Below are 20,578 nucleotides of genomic sequence, written 5' to 3' on the forward strand. Positions count from 1 at the left end.
AACAGTTTTGGTTTTTTTTTGTAAAAAATACCTTTAATGTTTATGTATAATCACTTGCCTCTCCCTTCCTTCTCACTCGCTCGCGTATAAACAGACAGGCGTGAGCGAGATGTAAAAGCAGTAGCTGTAGCACCATAATTACTTTGTCATTTAATTTCCAAAATCTTTGAATGTAAAGAATGAGGGAGAGGCTTATTTATTTAGTATTTAATTCCAGATAAGGGGGTACCGAATCTTGATATTATCAAAGCTAACTCTTTTGAGTCTAGCTTGCAAAAAGTCCATTTTGATAGAGCTCTGTCAACTTTACTCGTATGTGCGAGTGAGCGAATGAGATGGCGTCATGCACTCTCCATTCTTCATCTCGCTCTTACAACATCCATGCAGTCATTAACAGCAGCACTTTTAAATCTATTTAAAATCATTTACCGCTCAAATTAGACCGTTTCGATAAAAAAAATATTGAGAAAACCAACCCTTATGAACGTGGTGAAATAAAAAAACTGGCCAAATAAACGCAAACTAGCAGGGAGAGAAAATCCGTAAAAAATATATTTTTGACTTAAAATTCGCTGGACAACTAATTATAAGTATTTTAAAACAATAAAAAATCACAATCAATAGAAAAAACATCTGACTATTGATTCCAATACTCACTTTGAGCAAATCAATACTAGATTTTGACCGCAAAAGCCAAAAAACTATAAAAATCACGCGTTTTTTTAAACGCTCATATCTCGTAAACGATCACTAACCAACAAAAAATCATTATCATATACGAATTCAGTTGGTCAAACTTGTAAAGATTGGTAAGTCTCCGCTCTGGTAACTCAAAAACGTGATTTTTGTTGCTCAGTGTAATTAAACTTGATTACTCTCCGCTCCGGTTTTTTTTTGTTGCTTAGTGTAATCATTGATTACACTAAGCAACAAAAAAATTGTGTATTGATTACTAATCAATACACAATTTTGAAACAGAATCCGATTTTCACAATGTACTTTCGCCTTTGAATGTGAATTTGTGACAAACTGTCTAGTCATCGTTACGAACGCAGGTACATATACCTAAAATTATCGAAAAAAAATGCGAGCGCTAGGAGTCTTTATCTGTACACTGACTGTTGCTGATGCTCACCATTTCCCAGATTTGGGATCACCGTTGATGGAATGAACAAGTATTATCATAGATCTAGAATATGTGTATTATACAGAATATGTGTATTATACATCAATGAGTATTATAGATATACTAGTGAATAGCCCGATGAAACATCATCGCATGGGTATAAAATTATTATATACTCGTATAAAACTAAAAAAAAAAAATCCGGAACCGGAACCGTTATTTTCGTAGACTCTCATAGATAGTTTTCAATTCTTTATTTGTAATAATTTTCAATTCTTAAAAATACGCAGACTCCCATAGAGAGTTTTCAATTATTTATTTAAAGACTTCCTATTTTTTTCTATTATTATTAGCTATCGCCCCGAGCGATACTTCAAATCGAAATCGATTCACTCGATCCATGACACCCGACCACTCCCGACCTCTCCCGACTACTTCCGACTTCTCCCGACAACTACCGAAAATATGACTCCGTTTTGATTGGTTGTCCATACGTTCTGTACGATTATTGAATATTAACGTTATTTAGAGCGGTCTTTATATCCGTATCATGGTGTACTGTTCAGCGTATATTGATCTGGGCGCGAGTGGGGTAGGTTCGAGTCGGCGTCCTGGAATTGATTTTATTTTTCAAATATCGCTAAAATATAAATTAATTTCAATAATTTCAATTAAAAATATATATTTAATTGTCTTATATGAAAAGAAAAAAAAATGGTTCAAAACCTCGCTAAATGAAATTATTAAAATTACGTATTTTTATATGGTGAGAAGGAATATTTCAATTAATGTTTAAAAAAAAAAAGGCGGAATGAAAAATTGGATTTGGCGTGATGTCTGAGACCATTAGCTCATTAGACCCATATTCAGGCTATTTGGGGTGATCGGTTCGAGTCGCGACAAAGTCGTCTCGTCGAAAAATGAATTAATCGATTTTTATCGATTCGTTCATTATGTTCGGCGAGAGTTAGGACACACACACACCCACACACACACACACACCCACACACCCACCCACACACACACACACACACACACACACACCCACACACACACACACACACACACACACACACACACACACACACACACACACAGATTACCGTCTTTATATATATGATGTAGAATAACATAGATGGGGCCTGACCATAGACATCTATGGGCCTGACGCTCTAAGCTTGTCTACCTGGCTTGGTATGCATACAAATAAACTGCATGCCTATTCTCAGTAGCTAGCTGACTTGCAAGTAAGAAGGTCGATTGACATTTTTCGAAAATGCCAACGTGTTCAGTGAAATTGTGTCACAATTACTCAAGAAAACATAACAAGGAGGATGGCATCACATATCATAGGTAATAAATAAATATAATTTCTTCAATTATAATAGTATTTTAACATTATTGTAATATCGGTGCGATGTTTGTACGGATGTTATGGTGCTTACGGACTAAACCAACGACGATTTTGGGCCAACTTTTTAACCAGCAGGATAAAACCAGTAGCGTACAAAATATCGAAATAAAAATTAAATTTAAAAATTGAAATTAAATATCAAAATTAAAACTATTATACTAAAATTAAATTAAAATATCAAAATAAAATTATAATCATTATATTAAAATTAAAATTAAATATTGAAAGTTAAAACAGAACATGCCCAATTTAAATAAATTTTCGAGATTGACCTAAAATTAGATCATCAACAATCACATACAGGTAATCCTCGACTTTTGTTTGTCGAAGATGTTTTGACTTACGAAGATACGCACTAAGATCGAAAAAAAAACAAAGAATTATTATTTTTACTTCCCCGTAATGCACAGTTACTGAGAATATATCATATATTAGTATGGGTGATCCAGCGATCGTCGCCAATCCGTTGCGTTGTCGGTACATCAATCGAAATTTTTTTAGTCTTCAATTGTTTCTCTCGTCGAAATAAATTAAATAATTAGATCCATCTCAGAGGTAAAATTTTTCGGATAATGTGTGATTATTAATTTTATTTCGACGAAAGAAAAAAAACCCTTTGACAAATCACCGACATCAGTATCGACACCGACATCAATCACCGAAATACAGTAGTATATCGTGACGACTTTTAAGAAATAATACGATTTTTTTTCGCTCGTAATCAGAGAAATTATAAGATTTCTCTGGTTGTAAATGCGTATCGTCGTAATTCAAAACATTGTTGTAATTCAAAACATCAACGATGATCTAATTTTAGCACAATCTCGCTCTTTAGCTTAATTTTGATATTTAATTTCAATTATTTAATTAAATTTTTATTTCGATATTTTGTACGCTACTGGTTTTAAAAGTTGGCCCAAAATCGTCGTTGGTTTGGTCCGTACGCAGCATTAGAACAGTGGTTGGCAACCTATGCCACACGTGCCATTAGAATCTAATGGCACGTGGCACTGAAGGAAATTCGGAAATCAACACTAAGTTTAAAACTACAAATGATACTATACATCAATACTATATTTTGAGTTAAAGACCGCAAAATCCAAAAAACCATAAAAATCGCGCATTTTTTTAAACGCTCATATCTCGTAAACGATCACTAAACAACAAAAATCATTATCATATTAAAATTCAGTGGGTCAAACTTAGTAAAGATTGGTTAGTCTCCGCTCTGGTATTTTTTTTTGTTGCTCAGTGTTATTATTATTAATATTAACTATTCAACTTTATCAAAAAATGTCTTAAGGTTATCCAACATTACAATAATATAGTAAACAACACTGATTTATTTATTAAAGGTTTCCACAAGATCCTATATGTAGAGAAAAATGGATCGCATTACTTCGAAAACAGAGATGTGAAGATGACTGGGCTGTAACAAAATTTAGTTTCATATGTTCAAATCATTTTAATAAAAATAATATGATTATTGCCGAAAATGGGTATAGGCGACTAAAAAAGGAATCTTTGCCCATATTTGAAGTTCGTATATAATTCGTTTAAAATAAACTGAAAAATATGTATATTTCAAATGTGCATATATGTATAAATTAATTATTATTATTATTTCAGGATTCATCACTGCTCCATGAACAACCCGTGGAAGTTCCTGTGGAATTTCCGTCAGAACTTCCTACGGAAGCTTCTGTACACGAAAATAATCTAAAAGAGATTTCGGTTGCTAACCTAATAACATTTTTAGATACACCACGAGAAATAATCTTGAAAAATGAAATATATAAAAGAAAAATTTTATGTAAAAAACATATATTAAAGATAAAAGCATTACAGAAATGTAATAGTAGATTAATTAAGAAAATCTCTTCGTTGCACTACATTATTAAAAAAAATAATTTAAAAAATAAAAAATCCATTTCGAAAGACCATTAAGACCGGCTGTTTTTCATCAAAATCGAGAAACGGCTGAATTATTTCATATTATGCATTTGAAGTGGTAAAAATAGTAAAAAAGCCATTTAAAAAGATTATATTCCCAGTCCCATTCATAAGACTCCCATTATTATATTTAATTTTTTATATAATACCACAAATTATTTAAGTTCATTAAAATTAAAATCCTCTCGATTCCGAAAAACATCTTTGTGCACTTCTGCATTCATTCTCCAAATTCAAACGTACATATAATATAATTGAAATAATTTTTTTATTTATTTCATTTTATTTTATGTTTTTCACTAAAAACCGACCAACCGGCCATTTTGATTCCATTTATTTCGATAAAAAATTCAAGTATTCATATTGTGGACGTAATTGCTAATATAAAGCTTTGAAAAGTGACGAATATATGCTTTGAAAGTCACTCAAAAAGCAAAAATTAATTAAATTGATGCTTATCTGCCCATTATATTTTTAAAAAGTTAATATTTTAACTGGCAAAGTACCGAAATTTTTATACATCTGATAAAAGTATATGACGTTCGAATGTTCAAAATACGCATAAGTTTTATCTTAAAAAGTTTTTTTTAAACGATTAATTATACAAATTTATATATTTTTTAAAAATCTAAACTGCAATCATAAAACTCTAATTAAAATAATAAAGCTAAGGATTTATACTGTTAAAATTATATATGTACATTTTTTATTAAAAAGAGAAAGCAAATACAGGATATTTCAAAAGATGGACATGATTTTTTTTACTCTTTTAACTACGAATGGATGAAACTCTAAATGCCTCTCCCAACGCACAAACAGCCCCTAACCTCAGTTATTCACAAGATAGCGACCTCGCAAAGTCTGTCATAGGCAGATACATGCCTTCCAATAAATCTCTACGCGATTGCTCACATTATCTACGTATAAAGATCTGGCAAGAATTTGAGGTATTAAAACCAACAGTACACATGTATAGCTCAGTGAATAGACCTTGATTGAAAAACATCACACGTCGTATGATTTGGATAATTTTGACTTCAAGTTGATAATTTCCTATCAGAGTTTGAAATCAGTTTAATTGTTGAAACGGTTCCTAAAAAATGGCTACCCACCTCTATTTGGTAAACGTCGGAATTCTCGACGAAGCGGAGACCGCTAGGCTCGGTCGACCTGCTCTTCCTGTGATTGGCTGCTCTTTGCGAGTACTCTAGTATTGCCGTGCCCTGAATTAACTCGACTTTTACCTGGTGAAATACTCCGACATATACTGCGTGGTTCGCATATAATTTCGGACGGTTGGGCAGCTTACGGAAATATTCCACATATTGCGAATGGAATATACACGCATTCGTTTGTGGTTCAATACAAATTCATCTAAATATTGTTACGTATACTAAAAAGAGCCGCCGAGTAATTGCGATCGGATTAGGCCGGGTAGCGTCCTGAGAGACCGTGAGACCGGTGTAAGTGGTCTTAAGGATTAGCGACAAGCTAAGTGCATGTAGGCTAAACAATGGCGACCGAGTTGGCTGGTATTGGTCCTTTCGCAGAATTTACCTGTGCCGTGGGAGCGAATGTCGGGGGAAGACATATCCGTACGTGACCATAACAATAGGTAAACAAATTAGACGTCGAAGATGTCCTGAGAGATCTATCCCTTATAAGGCGATACTTAGGCGATATCATGTCACTCTGGACTGAGCACTGCCAGTGCGTGTATCTCCTTAATCATCAATAAATGCTGTGAAACGACTGTTGGCCTTTTACTTGGATCCTCCACCCACCCCTACGCAACAATATGAATCAAAACGGGCACGCGTTGTGCCTTGACGCTTGACGCTTCATCTTTCTTTTCACGCGCATCCACATATTTTCCACATTTTGCGTATGTATTTCACAATCATTTGGATCCACTAAATTATCCTGGTGAACCACTTTTACCGGAATTCGGAATATTTCCTTACGCTGCCCAACTGCCCGAAATTATATGCGAGCCAGGCAGTATATGTCGGAGTATTTCATCAGGTAAAAGTCGAGTTAATTCAAGGCACGGCAATACTAGAGTACTCGCAAAGAGCAGCCAATCACAGGAAGGAGCGGGTCAACCGAGCCTCGCTTCCGAGCCTAGAGGGTCCGTCTGGTCGAAAATTCCGACTTTAACCCATTTTTTTACATACACTCTTCATTTTTATGCATTTCTACATCTGTTGTCTGTTGATTTCTCAATAAATAAATATAATAAATAAGTGTCGATTTGGGGCAACCTGTTGTGGCACCATGGTCACAAAATGAAAAATAAATCATTTAAGTTTTAAAAATCCAACCATATTCAAGTATTCAAACTTCGAACCATTCAGCTTACGAGCAAATATATACAAACTGTGACAACATAATTATAATGATTAAAATTGAACGTCAAAGAAGTAAAAACATATATGTACATGTGTGAAAGATTTTTTCATTGAATACATGAGTCGATAAGGTCTATTATTATACATATGTTTTGGTCCATGAGTAACGTCGTGTTGGCGGTCGAGGTTAGAGGGTTAAAAGTGGGGGCCCTGCAGAGGGGCGGCGCCCCCGTGCGTCAGTGGGGGCGTCAGAGGGCCCCCGCGGTCAGACACCCCGTAAACGCGTCATCAGCCGCGTGGTGACGCACGACAACGACGCTCCTGACCCTGGACCGCTGATGCTGCACCGTTATCGTCTGTCTCCTCACGAATACGCTCACACGTCACACACCAACTACCGTGACGCGTCATCCTCAAGGTTCTGATCACAACCCGGTGCTTATTTACTACAATGCTACACATCAACATCACACATCCACAATCATCGTTTACAGTTACATCGCAAACATTGTCCACGCACATAGTACATATGTACATATGTACATAAACGATGTTTGTAGAGATGCATTCGGATAATATGAGTAGTCACCGGACCCAGAAGGAGCCGCGTAGTGTTCAAAGGTTGTAAATGCACTGTTAAAGGTTTGCCGAACCTTTTTTATAAAGGATTTACAACAATGGAACAGTGGATAGCACTGTGACTATCCTACCTCTAAATATGAGATATGACCCACTTTAACTCTGAGTGCTGACGTATTTTCTGTTGAGAGCCCGCCACGCCTAAAATGTCACTAACATTTCCAACGAGAATTATTTAGAAATTCAATAGAAAGCAGGTATAAAAATTGTAACTTATCCAAACAAACCCTAGATAACTACCGCCGAGGATTTCGAGCTTTGTAAAGATGTGTTTAGACCAGAGAAATGTAATAATTAGTGGCCGGACCCACAGCGCGCCGTTTATTGTTCAATTTTTGAAAATGCTTTGTTAAAGGTTCGCCTAACCTTTTTTTTGTACTCTAGCTTTGTAAATAGAGCCAAACCGCCCCGATTCCTAGAAAAAGCACGGACTCTATCCGCAGTCTAGTAATAATAATAGAAGGGTCCTTACGAATAAATAATTGTTGTCAATATTACGCGGTACGTCTTTATAAATACGCTACAACGCACGGAATACAATCGGATCAATTTACTTTTAAAAATGTATCCCATGTTGTTTATTGTGTGTTTTTGGATGCGTTGTGCAATTTTTACCGATGCTTGCCCATCTTGCGAGTAATATAAACAAACAGAGAAGTTTTTATCGGACATACCTCGAGCACCAAGCATAAAATACGACTGATGCTAAAATTATTTAAGATTGTCTGTGAACAATCGTCACTTAACAACAATATGACGCCTAAAGCCACTTCAATATGACATTTTTCTGGTTTAGCCTCTAATATATCTTGCAACAATATGAAATAAACAAAAAAGTCTATTATTAATTAATGTATTTTTCCAAAACTAGTTCCATCTTCATTGTTGTTAAAATGTATTGCTCACAATCGAAATGCCAAGCCACAATCTAAAAAATTCTGCTACGGTTATAAATTGAGAAATTCCATTGTAAACGAGACTTTATAATGAATGAATGACACGGATGACTTGACAAATGAATGACTCGGATTACACGACAGTGCATTTTGTTTCAATGCTACCTGGAAAGGCTTAGCGGGTAGTATTCTTGTTTACTTTGTACATGCTCAACGTCTATCGGCTTTTTTCAGGCCCATGGACTTGTTGGCAAAACACCGATCGGCGGTGGTCAGCATTCAAAGGGTTGACTCTAATTTTAAAACTAAAAAAATGAAAAAGAAATCCTATTGTGGTAACTTTTTAATCTTCTCCCCTCTGGTTTTTTTCCCAAAACCAACCAGCAGCTCTGGTTAAAATTTGAAACGTATTAAATGAGATCAAAATAAGAATTTTAGTACGTTTACTCTGGGACAGTGAACCTGAACATTCGCGTGACAACTACCGATGGAATTTATTTTGGTACACTTAAAAATTTTAATATGAACAAGTATGCTCTCATTATATTTTATATTCATTACTATCTATATATTTCATATAAAGGATATTGTGATATAAGTAAAGAAACAAAAATATCAATATAAATCTTTTGAACAGTGTCTTCCTAATTATGTACATTATACGGCGTCATAAATATTTGTTTTTCTTTCGAGTACTAATGTGGGTAATAAAAAGTGAGCGAAAAATGTAAATCATATTTTTTTCTTTCAATTTTGTATTTTTCTTTTTAAATATGACAATAATAAAAATGTATGCATTTAGCATGACGGATATTTCAAATATCAGGCTTCTTCTTAATTTGACCCAAACATCTCAAAAAGACAAAGATAACATACATAGGTAGCGCTGCGTTTCAGATCTGCATACATTGGGCATTGGTGAGTCTCTTTTAATTAGTAATTCGATATTTACATACATTATTTTACTGATAAAATTAATGCAATTTAAACCAAGGACGGATCCAGAGGGGGGGGGGGGCGTTGGCAACAATCGCTCCCCCCCCTAAATTTAATTATCGTTTGAAAACTATATAAATGTTGATTTAAAATATTTTTGTCGCGACTTACAAAATGGTTGTCCTTTTGTTGCCAATGTTCATTGTATTTTCATTGTGTGTTTATTGGATTTTAATTGCATCATGAATAAATATTAATTGCATTATTTTGTTTTATCGCCCCCCCCCCCTAGAAAAAATCCTGGATCCGTCCTTGATTTAAGCGCCAATAGGAGTCGCTCAAATTTTTATCGACTGACTCCGACTCCGATTACTAGAGATCGGACCGGAAGCGTGCCGTTCATTGTTAATTGTTCGCTGTGCTTTGTCCAATTTTATGAAGAATCTTTTTTTGCACTCTAGCTTTGTAAATAGACCCGAAACGCCCTGATTCCTGAAAAAAGCACGATTCCTATCCGCCCTTTGCCGTTTACACAGCCCTGGTATTTTCTAACCGTTATGCCTAAAGCCCGGCCCCTGAGGGGGCTGTTTATTGTTCAAATGTTGTAAATGCATTGTGAAAGGTTTGCCGAACCTTTTTTACAAAGGATTTACAACAATTGAACAATAAACGGCACACTTCCGGTCCTACCTCTAGTAATGCCTCTCCTTGTTTCGTTCTTGGGTGGAGGGCGTTCGGTCCATTTGCACATTTTGGAACGGATGATTAAGGCGAAATCAGACAGCGGTGAATGGGTGACGTGGTTTTTTTTAGATGGTTTTTTAAACGAATATGGGATACACCGTTATCGACCACTGTCAAGTAAGAATACAATTTTACAAGTAAGGATACAAAGGGTCGTTTTGGTATAGATCACTGTCAAGCAAGGATAAATACTACCATACAATTTCAACGACATAGGTCGAATGTGTCGTTTTAAAAGGACTATCCCATACAGGCTTCCCATGAACGCCACATTTTTTCTATATGTTTAAAACTATCTAAAAAAACCACGTCCCACATTTACCGCTGTCTGATTTCGCCCTAAGGGCGAATTTGCTTGCATTGTTTGTACCCTGCACGCAACCTTTATACATACATATGTAGTCTCTATATAATAAAGCAAAACTTGAATGTTTATAATAAATGAAGCATTCATTAAAATGATAACAAATTCAAAAAAAATATTGTCGTTTAATGGTTAAAAGTTTTAATCAAAACATTTTAAGTTTAAGCTTAAAACATATGTATACGATATTTCTAAAAAGAGCAAATATATTAAAAGAAAAATATTTTTATTTGTTTGATTACTTTATGGTAATATTGTATTTATTATATTCAATTAAGCATTTACCATAAAAAAGCTTTGAAGTCTTATAGAGAAATAAGTATAAAATCTGCTATCACAAATTCATTTAAAAAACATTATATTATGTTTCGGTTCCAATTCCAGTTAATTGGTCAGGTTAGCTGTTTATTTGGGACAGTTTTCGAATCGAGAATAAAACACGAGTAACACAAGATTACATATGTATATTTGAGACAGCCGCTGAATTGGGTATATATGTAATTGAGTATGATAGTTAGAATTTACTATATATGTACATAGATTCGCTAAAGATAAATATACCATAAATGTAGCAACTGAAAATTTAAGGATCAAAACAGTAAATCGTACTATTTATCGAGCCAGCAGCATGACTCGGTGGTTGCGTTTATATTTAGCAGAGAGAGTTTACCGGGTTCGATTCCGTGCTAATATTTTATGTTGCTCGTCAGATTTGGATATTTGTGACTCCAACTCGATCGATTCCTATCAGAGTTTGCCAATTTATCTGATTTCGTTGTTAAAACGGTTCCTCCATCAAATTGGCAAAAACCATCCTACCCACTATATCACAAATATCTGAATTTGATTTATGTACAATATGTAAAAAATAATGTACAAGTCTAAATCCATAGATGTATCTACGGATTAATCCTTAATTAATTAATTATTAATTTCGTCATCTTCAGGCTTTTGAAATACAGCGATTTATGTAATATAAAATGCTGCAATGTTTGTAATTAATTGTCTAGGAAGGCGCATCGGGGTTTAACTGTTAGGCTTTCCTGGTATATATCTATGTAAAAAAATATATATATATATATATATATATATATATATATATATATATATATATAATCTTTTTCCTATGTATGTATGTGCCTACAAAAAAACATTAACCCTTGGATTATGTCAACAAGTCTACGGAACTGTAAAACACCAATGGGCGTTGTTTTTTGAGTATTTAAAAAATAAACAAGAAGACTACTAAGCCAGGTAGCATTGAAAAAAAATGCATTGAACATGGGTCGTGTAATCCGTGTCAATGTTTATGAAGACTGATTCACACCGGAATTTATAACCATAACAGAATTTCCCGATGGAAATCCCTAGCCAAGTATTTTAGATTGTGGCTTGGCATTTAGATTGTGAGCATTACATTTTAACAACAATGAAGAAGATGGAACTAGTTTTGGAAATATACATCCATCAATAGACTTATTTTACTTATTTTAAATTGTTGCAAGATATATTAGAGAGTCTAAACACACCTTTACAAAACTCGAAAACCTCGGCGGTAGTTATCTAGGGTTTGTTTGGATTAGCTACAATTTTTATACCTGTTTTCTATTAGATTTCTAAATAATTCTAGTTAGAAATGTTGGCGAAATTTTCAGCGTGGCGGACTTTCAACAGAAAAGACGTCAGCACTCAAAGGGTTAAGTACATACATATGTACATATATTCAGAGCGGTTGCTACTTAGTGCATTCACTACTGCTTTCATATCGATCCACTCACGTTCCAAATATGTACATACATACATATTATACATGAAAAAAAGGAACACCTCATCACTAGTCACCGGAGCCTCAGGGGGCTGTGTATTGTTCAAAGGTTGTAAATGCATTGTTAAAGGTTTGCCGAACCTTTTTTACAAAGGATTTACAACAATGGAACAATGGATAGCACTGTGACTATCCTACCTCTACTCATCACTAATGAGATAACCGGATGCGTGCCGTTCATTGTTAATTGTTCGCGGTTTTTGTTAAAGGTTCGCCGAACCTTTTATTTTGCACTCTAGCTTTGTGAATAGATCCAAAACTCCCTGATTCCTGGAAAAAGCACGCTCCCTATGCGCTAAGCTGAGATATCTTCGTGGCGCGCACTGAGGAACTTCTGTATCATATTTTGGCAAAGAATGAGAAGGCAGACACTGGGACCACTCTGCTACCCAGCTTCGCAAAAAAGCACGCGCTCACCGAATCGAGTCGAGTCGGACAGCACGCGAGTTCTGGGGCGCCCCCGGCCTCCGCCCACCCCTTCGCCCCCTTCGCCCCCCGTCGCCCCCAGACTCAGTCGGGTCGCGGCCTCCCCCGCAATGGCCGCCGCCGTCAAGTGGACCGACCAGCTCGTGCTGCAGTTCGTGCAACTCTACAGGGACAGGCCATGTCTTTGGCAGTCCGACCATCCCGACTACAAGTGCAAGAAGACTCGCACGGATGCCTTGAGGTCCCTCGTCCGAAACATGGATGTTGAAGGATTCGATCTGTACGCTTGCAAGATGAAGATCAAGAACATGCGCTCTTACTACTGCCATAAGCTGAGGAAGATCTGCCGCAGGAAGGACGGCGAAGAGAGACATCAACCCTCCCTCATCTGGTTCCCCCTCGTCCATAGCTTCCTGAACAAATACGTCCACTACGTCAATCCGGAGGTATTGAATCAACTCTTACGACAGACTGTAGCTATTGCTCATTTCAGCTATCTTGATAGTGGGAAGAGAAATGCGCCGTTTCTATTAATAAGCTGAAATGCTTTTATCTGCCTGCGGCAAATTTTAAAAGAGCACCGTCTACGAGTATTAGGAAATATATATATTTTTTTTGGTTTTTTTGGTAAATCGCTAACAGAAGAACCGCTCGCACGAATCTCCTGTCGCACGAAAATTGGTAGCATGGGAAAATTGCTATACAGAAAACTGTCCAAATATGAATTAAATAATAAGAATCTCGTAAAAAAAGTGTTTTCTGAGCAATATTTGGGCAGTTTTCTGTATGGCAACTTTCCTGTGTGACAAACTTTCGTGCGACAGGAGATCCGCGCGAGCGATTTTTGTGCGAGCGGTTATTCTGTTTACCTTCTTTTTACAAGCTTTTTATTATTAGCTTCACTCTGTTAGTTGAATGACATTCCTGCCATTCAAAATTTGTAATCGGATTTTGAAACACTTCCACTCTTTAGGTCGCTTTCATATCTTAACCACATACGGGGATTAGTCAGATCGGAGCGATGACAGCTCGCTTTCCATTCTTTCTACCACCCCTTTGCAACTCATTGAAACAGTGGTAGACCTACTTTTTTCACTCTCAAATTATATTGAAAATTATGTATCAATTTAGCTGTTTTTTTTTTATCCTTTCCATGATTTTATAGAACAAAAAGCATATTTACTTATTATATGTAGATACTCGGGCTTATTTATTTTCAATATACGTATGTACTCCAAAACTAATTGATGTTTTTCTTACAGACGTCTCCAAGCTCAAAGAAGATTGCTGATGATGACTGCGCATACGAAGACAATGACATTGAATGTTCAAAATTGGTCAGCAACCAATCGACGTCGATAGAGGAAGAGGAGAAGCGCACATTTCCTAAAGACAGTAGAAAATACAAGAGGTTCAAAGCAGAACCAGAATCGCAAGAAAAGACAGAGTTTGACGTATTTAGCAAGAGTGTAGCGGAGCATTTGAACAGTTTGCCTTTGGAGAACGCCTTGCGTCTACAACACAACATACAGAATCTGGTTATAGAAGAAAGATTGCGTTGTATTCGAGATGCTCAAGCCTCTCAAGATATCAAGTACCAATTTGAAGACTGATTCTAAGAATTACATTGACAAGACCAAATATTGAAAATGATTTTCTATTTTTTTTATGTTTAGCATCAATTATGATGTACGAGTGATTTTTTTAACGAAATTTAAAATAATGTGATAGATATGTAGTAGCTACTTATGTGATATTATTTGTAAAACAAAATAGGATTAAGTAAAATGTAAAATATAAATGTATATAAAAAAATAACACAATAAAATACCAATTTGAAGTTTTTGTTATTAATTTTATACAACTTCTAATAAAATCCTTAATGCAATGGTAAAAATAGAAGATTTGATTTGCTTCAAATTTTGATTTTTAAAATCAATAAAAAATACAAAGTATATGAAAGTGGTACTAAAACATTAGATTCATAAACATACAAAATATAAAAACATATGTACGTGAAAATAAAAAAATCTACGCATTTGACGTAACGAATTTTTCAAATATGAAGTATTTTCTCAATTTGACCTAAACATTAGAAAAAAACAAAGATAGAAACACTGTATTTCAGATCTGCATACTATATGATGGATATTGATGGCCACTGTTAGCTAGTAATTCAATATTATTTTACGCCAACACTCAATGTACAAAAGCAGGTTTGAGACACAATCCTTCGATCTGTGTCTTTTTCCATGTTTAATGAATGTGTTTATCTAAAACTGGTTCCATATTCTTCATTGTTGTTAAAATGTAATGCCCATAATCTAAAATACTCAGGAGCTAAGGAATTCCGTCGGGAAATTCTATGGTTATAAATTAAGAAATTCCGGTGTAAACCAGTCATTATAAACATTGACTCGGATTACACGACCCATATTCAATGCATTTTTTTTTCAATGCTACCTATAAAAGGCTTAAAATGCAACGCCTATTGGCGTATTTCAGGCTCATGGTCTTGTTGGCAAAACGCCGATCGGCGTTGGTCAACATTAAAATCAGTGAGCTTACCTATATAATTCATTTTCTTATTTACTCTATTATGAGAATATTTATTACCTTCAAATATCTAAATAAAATTATTTAATTTCATGTTTTTTTTTAATGTTAAATGCCCTTACGTACTTTTTTTGAAAATATATACAATATGTACATTTTTTTCGACCAAGTCACGATTACATGAGAGTTCATTCAATTTTCAAGTCTTGTATAATTTTTGACAAAGATTATATTAATTTTTAGATTAAATAACGGGGTTTCCGGAAACTTTTGATTTTTAACAACGGGTTTCCGGAAACCCATGGAAATCATTAGGGTGACACCACTGCATAAGGGCCCAAAATTTCTAGCTACGCCACTGTAGTCATATGTGCTTGCGTTTTTTTTTTGCAAGTTCAAAAGGGTTCGGTGGTTATTGGTCACAAAGCGCTCGCCCAAAAATCACTAAAATCTCTATAACGGAACATCTGGCAGCCGAAAAGTCCATCATACTAACGAGAACTCCAGTGCCAAATAATCCAAAAATTGTCTTTTGGCCGATCGTAATGTGACTAAAGGGCTGTTCATACCTATCCAGCACGACCCGTATCCTGCAGGTGTCATGCAAGTGCGGATAGTATTCTTTGGTACATTCTATGTATATGGACCCGCATGAATGCGTAAATGCGCATGCGCGAATGGAGTATGAATACGTCCATATAATGTACCAAAGAATACTATCCGCACTTGCATGACACCTGCAGGATACGGGTCGTGCTGGATAGGTATGAACAGACCTTTATACTCCAATTACCGTTCAAAAGTATCTGGAAAAAAAACGTGCTGCGTGCCTTTCAGTGTCTTTTCGTCCTTAGCCACTCCACATCCCCCGGTTAGGCCCGAATGAAATTATATTTGCAGCTCTTCGAAATGAGCCCCCGACGACAACACGCAACACAAAATATTACATACATATGTACATATGTATTATATGCACACACACACAACTCGGAAACACGTTCGCTCGCAAACCAACACCACTTTGAAAAGAGCCCACACGCACACGAATCGAGCGATGCTCCGTGTTGCGGCGCACGTTCGAGTCGACCGAGCACGTTCGTGTCGTGCGCGCTGCGTAACACCCACATACACACATACATACATGCATACACACCCGCCTCTACAGAATACACACCTCTACAGTGTAGAATACACAGTGTGGTAGTGTTCGAGGCGCGACTGTGTGTCACGCGCTCGCTCGTTCGAGAATCGAGTCGAGTCGTGGCCCCAGTCTGGTGTGGCCGGTTGTCGCGCCATGGCGTCCCCGGGCCGCTGGAGCGACCAGCTCGTCTGCAACTTCATCAAACTCTACAGAGAACGACCCTGTCTCTGGCAATCGGACAACCCCAACTACAAGTGCAAGCCCAAGAGGCAGGAGGCTCTGCGCAGCCTGGTCCAGCAGATGGGTATCGACGGGTTCGACGTCAACAGTTGCAAGCTGAAGATCAAGAACTTGAGGTCCCACTATTGCCAAGAGTTGAAGAAGATCCGGTATGCCAGCGAGTGCGGCGGTGCAGAGTATAGGCCTTCTCTCGTCTGGTTTCCTCTCCTCCACCAGTTCCTCAGACGATACGTTCACCAGTCGCCGGACACGTACGAGGTATTGCCTGTTGCCCCAGATCAGGGAGCGACAACCGACGGACGTCGAATGCGTCACACTCCACTCGTGACGTCACTAGTGTTGTGTCGATTTTGCGCGCCGCAATGTAAACAAAAATAAAGGGGGAGGGGGGGGGTCGTTTTAAGGCGCGACTAAAAGTCTTCAAGCATTCAGAAGAGGATTTTAAAATGTTGGATCTTACGTAACTAGGGGTTTCAATTAACCGCGAAAAAATAGTAGCCGGTTTTTATTGCAGAGTTACCGGTTAACCGAAAATTTAATATTGTGGCTTTTTGATACATTAATAAAATTGATGCGGATTTTGATAATTACTTAATAAGACTGAACGCAATCAAGTTGAATAAACGATAAAAGCAATTCAAAATTGAAATTTGTTTATTTTCTTATTGGTAACTAGTGGCCTGTGTGCACATAAATACATCCTTGTGCACTCGGTAAAATATCGCAATTCGGATCAACGGAAGCCACCATTTGATCGGTCGACATGAACAAAAGAATAAATTAAAAATACATACATTTTTACATTTTTACAAATACATTTTTTTTTTCAAAATGATTGATTAAATTTTAAATATTATAAATGTGAATGAAGTGACTTGCGCAAAGCCTACACAATGCCGCGTCTCTTTCCACGATATACGATTCCAAGGGGAGAAAGAGAGACGGAGCATGTTATCGGACAGGACACACGCACGCACGCACGCACGCATTGGACAATTATTTTGTATATGATATTTTCGACTACATACTCGTAAAAATGTACATACATACATATAGAACATATAGAAATTATTTGTTTTTGTGCAAATTTTATTTACTTGTAACGAAAACCCAGGTTCACTTGTAAAATACGTTTACTATCGATGTCAAAAATTTACATATGTTTATTTACTTACAATCCAATTTTGTTCGGTAAAAATAATGTTTATATCCCTATAATTGTTTTCTAAACAGAAATTGTAAATCAAACAAGAAGATTGTTAGCTTTCTTTCGAATGTTCAGAGTCTAACACGTTCGATTTGTTCTCAAAAATTGGCTATCGAAGTCAATTATGTTGATTTACTTACAATTCTTTTTTTTCCAACAAAAATAATTTGATATCCCTATAATTTTTATAGAACTGAAATTGTAAATCACTCAAGAAGATTTTTAATTTTGTTTCGAATGTTCAGTATAACATAATCGATTTGTTGTTCTTTAAAATTGACTATCGAAATCAATTATGTATGTTTATTTACTTACAATTACATTTTTTTCCCAGCAAAAATAATGTTATTAAAGTAAAAATAAGCAACAAACAAAAATAAATTATATCCCTATAATTTTTATAGAACTGAAATTGTAAATCACTCAAGAAGATTTTTAATTTTGTTTCGAATGTTCAGTATAACATAATCGATTTGTTGTTCTTTAAAATTGACTATCAAAATCAATTATGTATGTTTATTTACTTACAATTACATTTTTTTTCCAGCAAAAATAATGTTATTAAAGTAAAAATAAGCAACAAACAAAAATAAATTATATCCCTATATTTTTTTTCTAAATTTAAATTGTTAATCAATCTAGAAGATTTTTAGCCTACGTACCATGATCGGTAGGCACATTCGAACGGTCTACCATGATCGGTTTGTTGTTCCTAAAAATATACATACATATGTATGTACGTTATCTTAAGTACATGCATGTGTATGTAGCTCTGAACAAGCCCATCTACCCATACGGTATTTATTATGTTGGAAGTTTAATTTTCCAGAAATCTTTTGTTGAAAATCACTTTTATATCACTTAACGAATGTAATGTTGATATTAATGAATAATGATACATACATAATTGTTACTTCTGTGAATATAGGGCTAAGGGAGATAATTTTTTAAAATTACATGGGTTGCGTTTTAAAGTTAACATACTAAGTAATTAATTTTATGTTAGGATGCAAATAAATATTCGTGATAAAAATTTTTGGTAGTCTTCGTCTTTTGTTACTTTATTAATGTTTTTTTAAAACAATTGAATTTTTTATTTAAAATAGCTGTAAAAAAGTTATTTTAAAGAAATTGAAAAATATTTACTTAAAAAGCAGTACTTGAACTGTTAAATTACGGATAATTTTGCAATAAATAGAGCAGTACGAGTTTGCTCAAACCAATATGTATTGTTCTGTTTACATAGCAGAACTACATAGCTTATCACTAGAAGTAGGATAGTCACAGTGCTATCCATTGTTCCATTGTTGTAAATCCTTTGTAAAAAAGGTTCGGCAAACCTTTAACAATGCATTTACAACCTTTGAACAATACGCGGCACCTTCTGGGTCCGGTGACTACTTATCACACAGTATAAAAATTTTATTTTTAGATTTGCATTCTTACAAAAAACAAACAAATTTATCATACTTACGATTTCTTTCGAAACATTCAATTTGTTAATAATATATATTGTCTTGTCAATTTTGATGCCCAGATATAATATTAAATGTATGAAATTGATAAAAAGTATGTATTTTTTTCTTTTTAACAGGGAATCTTCGCGTATAATGCGATGAAGGCCGACCAGGAAGAGACAGAAAGCCGGCATGAAGAAGAAGAAGAAGAGGAAGAAGAAGAAAGTTTCGATCTGAACGATTTCAATCAAGACGCTATACCTGACATTATAATCAAACAGGAAGAAGCAGAAGAAGACCCAATACCCACCAATGGCCACATTCCAAACAGCAGAAAGAGGCAGCTTTCATATCACAGAAGAATCAAAAAAGGGAGGAGTCCTTACGTATATTCGATGGAACAACCAGAAACAGAGTTTGACATATTTTGCAGAAGTGTTGCTCTACAGTTGAACAACATGCCACTGGAGAATGCTCTGCGACTTCAGCACAATATACAGAATATGGTGACGGAAGAAAGACTCAACTGTCTTCAAAATCAACAGAATAAAAATCAAAGATCTGACTGCTAAAAGTGTGAATAGTGTAAAATAATAAGCTTTAGTATTTATAATGTGAACGTTGGGGGCTGTGTTAATTTATTTAGTACTGGTTTTCAATACATATGTATGTATGTATGTATCAAATTGATTATATTAATCATGGCTAATAAAATCAGTGTCAGTGCATCCGATTACTAATTATGTACTTGAATCCAGTCCTGGTACACTTGTGAGAATATTGTGATATAAAATTTATTGTTGTATATATATATATTTGTCTAGTTTTAATTGTATTTAAGCAATTACTTTATGTACTTCGTAATTAAATTCGAATACATCTCTGAACATTTAAACTTTTTCTTCTTATTTATTTACCTAATGTTTTTAAATTCATCTTACAAGTTACGCAATGAACGTGTCAGGTTTTATCGATCTATGTTTATTTTGCACCACGGAATGTACATAGTATGTAGGTCTGTACATATGTAGTGCATTTGGCCTTGTCCCATTTTACAAAACTGGCTCCATTTCATACTCGTATATCGATCCAATTTCAGAAATGATTACATGTTGGGAACGGAAATTTAAATTGTTTGATTACATGTTGTGAATTAAAAATCGACATAAAAAAATACTCCTTTAAAGTATTATTTAAAATTTTACAAATATTAAAAAAAAATAATACAGTTGGGTGATATATGGACATACAATGAAAAAGACTTGGTTGATCATTCCTTTTAAAGCTGCTGTAAAAATATTCT

General features: G+C 35.2%; 2 protein-coding genes across 2 annotated transcripts; both read left to right on the forward strand.

The window, feature by feature from the left end:
* Positions 1-12,766: 12,766 nt before the first annotated feature.
* LOC143913775 (uncharacterized) lies at positions 12,767-14,512 on the forward strand. Its single transcript, XM_077433764.1, has 2 exons — positions 12,767-13,120; positions 13,937-14,512. Exons 1-2 carry the CDS (start codon positions 12,785-12,787, stop codon positions 14,285-14,287), a joined length of 687 nt encoding a protein of 228 aa, XP_077289890.1. The 5' UTR covers positions 12,767-12,784; the 3' UTR covers positions 14,288-14,512.
* A 1,730-nt stretch (positions 14,513-16,242) lies between these two features.
* On the forward strand, positions 16,243-20,173 carry LOC143913198 (uncharacterized). The gene is made up of 2 exons (XM_077432853.1): positions 16,243-16,869; positions 19,413-20,173. The coding sequence occupies exons 1-2, from the start codon at positions 16,525-16,527 to the stop codon at positions 19,845-19,847; spliced, it is 780 nt and encodes a 259-aa protein (XP_077288979.1). The 5' UTR covers positions 16,243-16,524; the 3' UTR covers positions 19,848-20,173.
* The last annotated feature ends 405 nt before the right edge of the window (positions 20,174-20,578 follow it).

Source organism: Arctopsyche grandis, chromosome 6, assembly GCF_051622035.1.
Source record: "Arctopsyche grandis isolate Sample6627 chromosome 6, ASM5162203v2, whole genome shotgun sequence".
NCBI classification, from domain to species: Eukaryota; Metazoa; Arthropoda; class Insecta; order Trichoptera; family Hydropsychidae; genus Arctopsyche; species Arctopsyche grandis.

What these genes read in the sequence shown, in the direction of transcription:
- LOC143913775 (XM_077433764.1), top strand. Translation starts at nt 12,785, where the DNA reads ATGGCCGCCGCCGTCAAGTGGACCGACCAGCTCGTGCTGCAGTTCGTG. An exon ending in TCCACTACGTCAATCCGGAG is followed by an intron (nt 13,121 to 13,936) that starts GTATTGAATCAA and finishes TTTTTCTTACAG; the next exon opens with ACGTCTCCAAGCTCAAAGAA.
- LOC143913198 (XM_077432853.1), top strand. Translation starts at nt 16,525, where the DNA reads ATGGCGTCCCCGGGCCGCTGGAGCGACCAGCTCGTCTGCAACTTCATC. An exon ending in AGTCGCCGGACACGTACGAG is followed by an intron (nt 16,870 to 19,412) that starts GTATTGCCTGTT and finishes TCTTTTTAACAG; the next exon opens with GGAATCTTCGCGTATAATGC.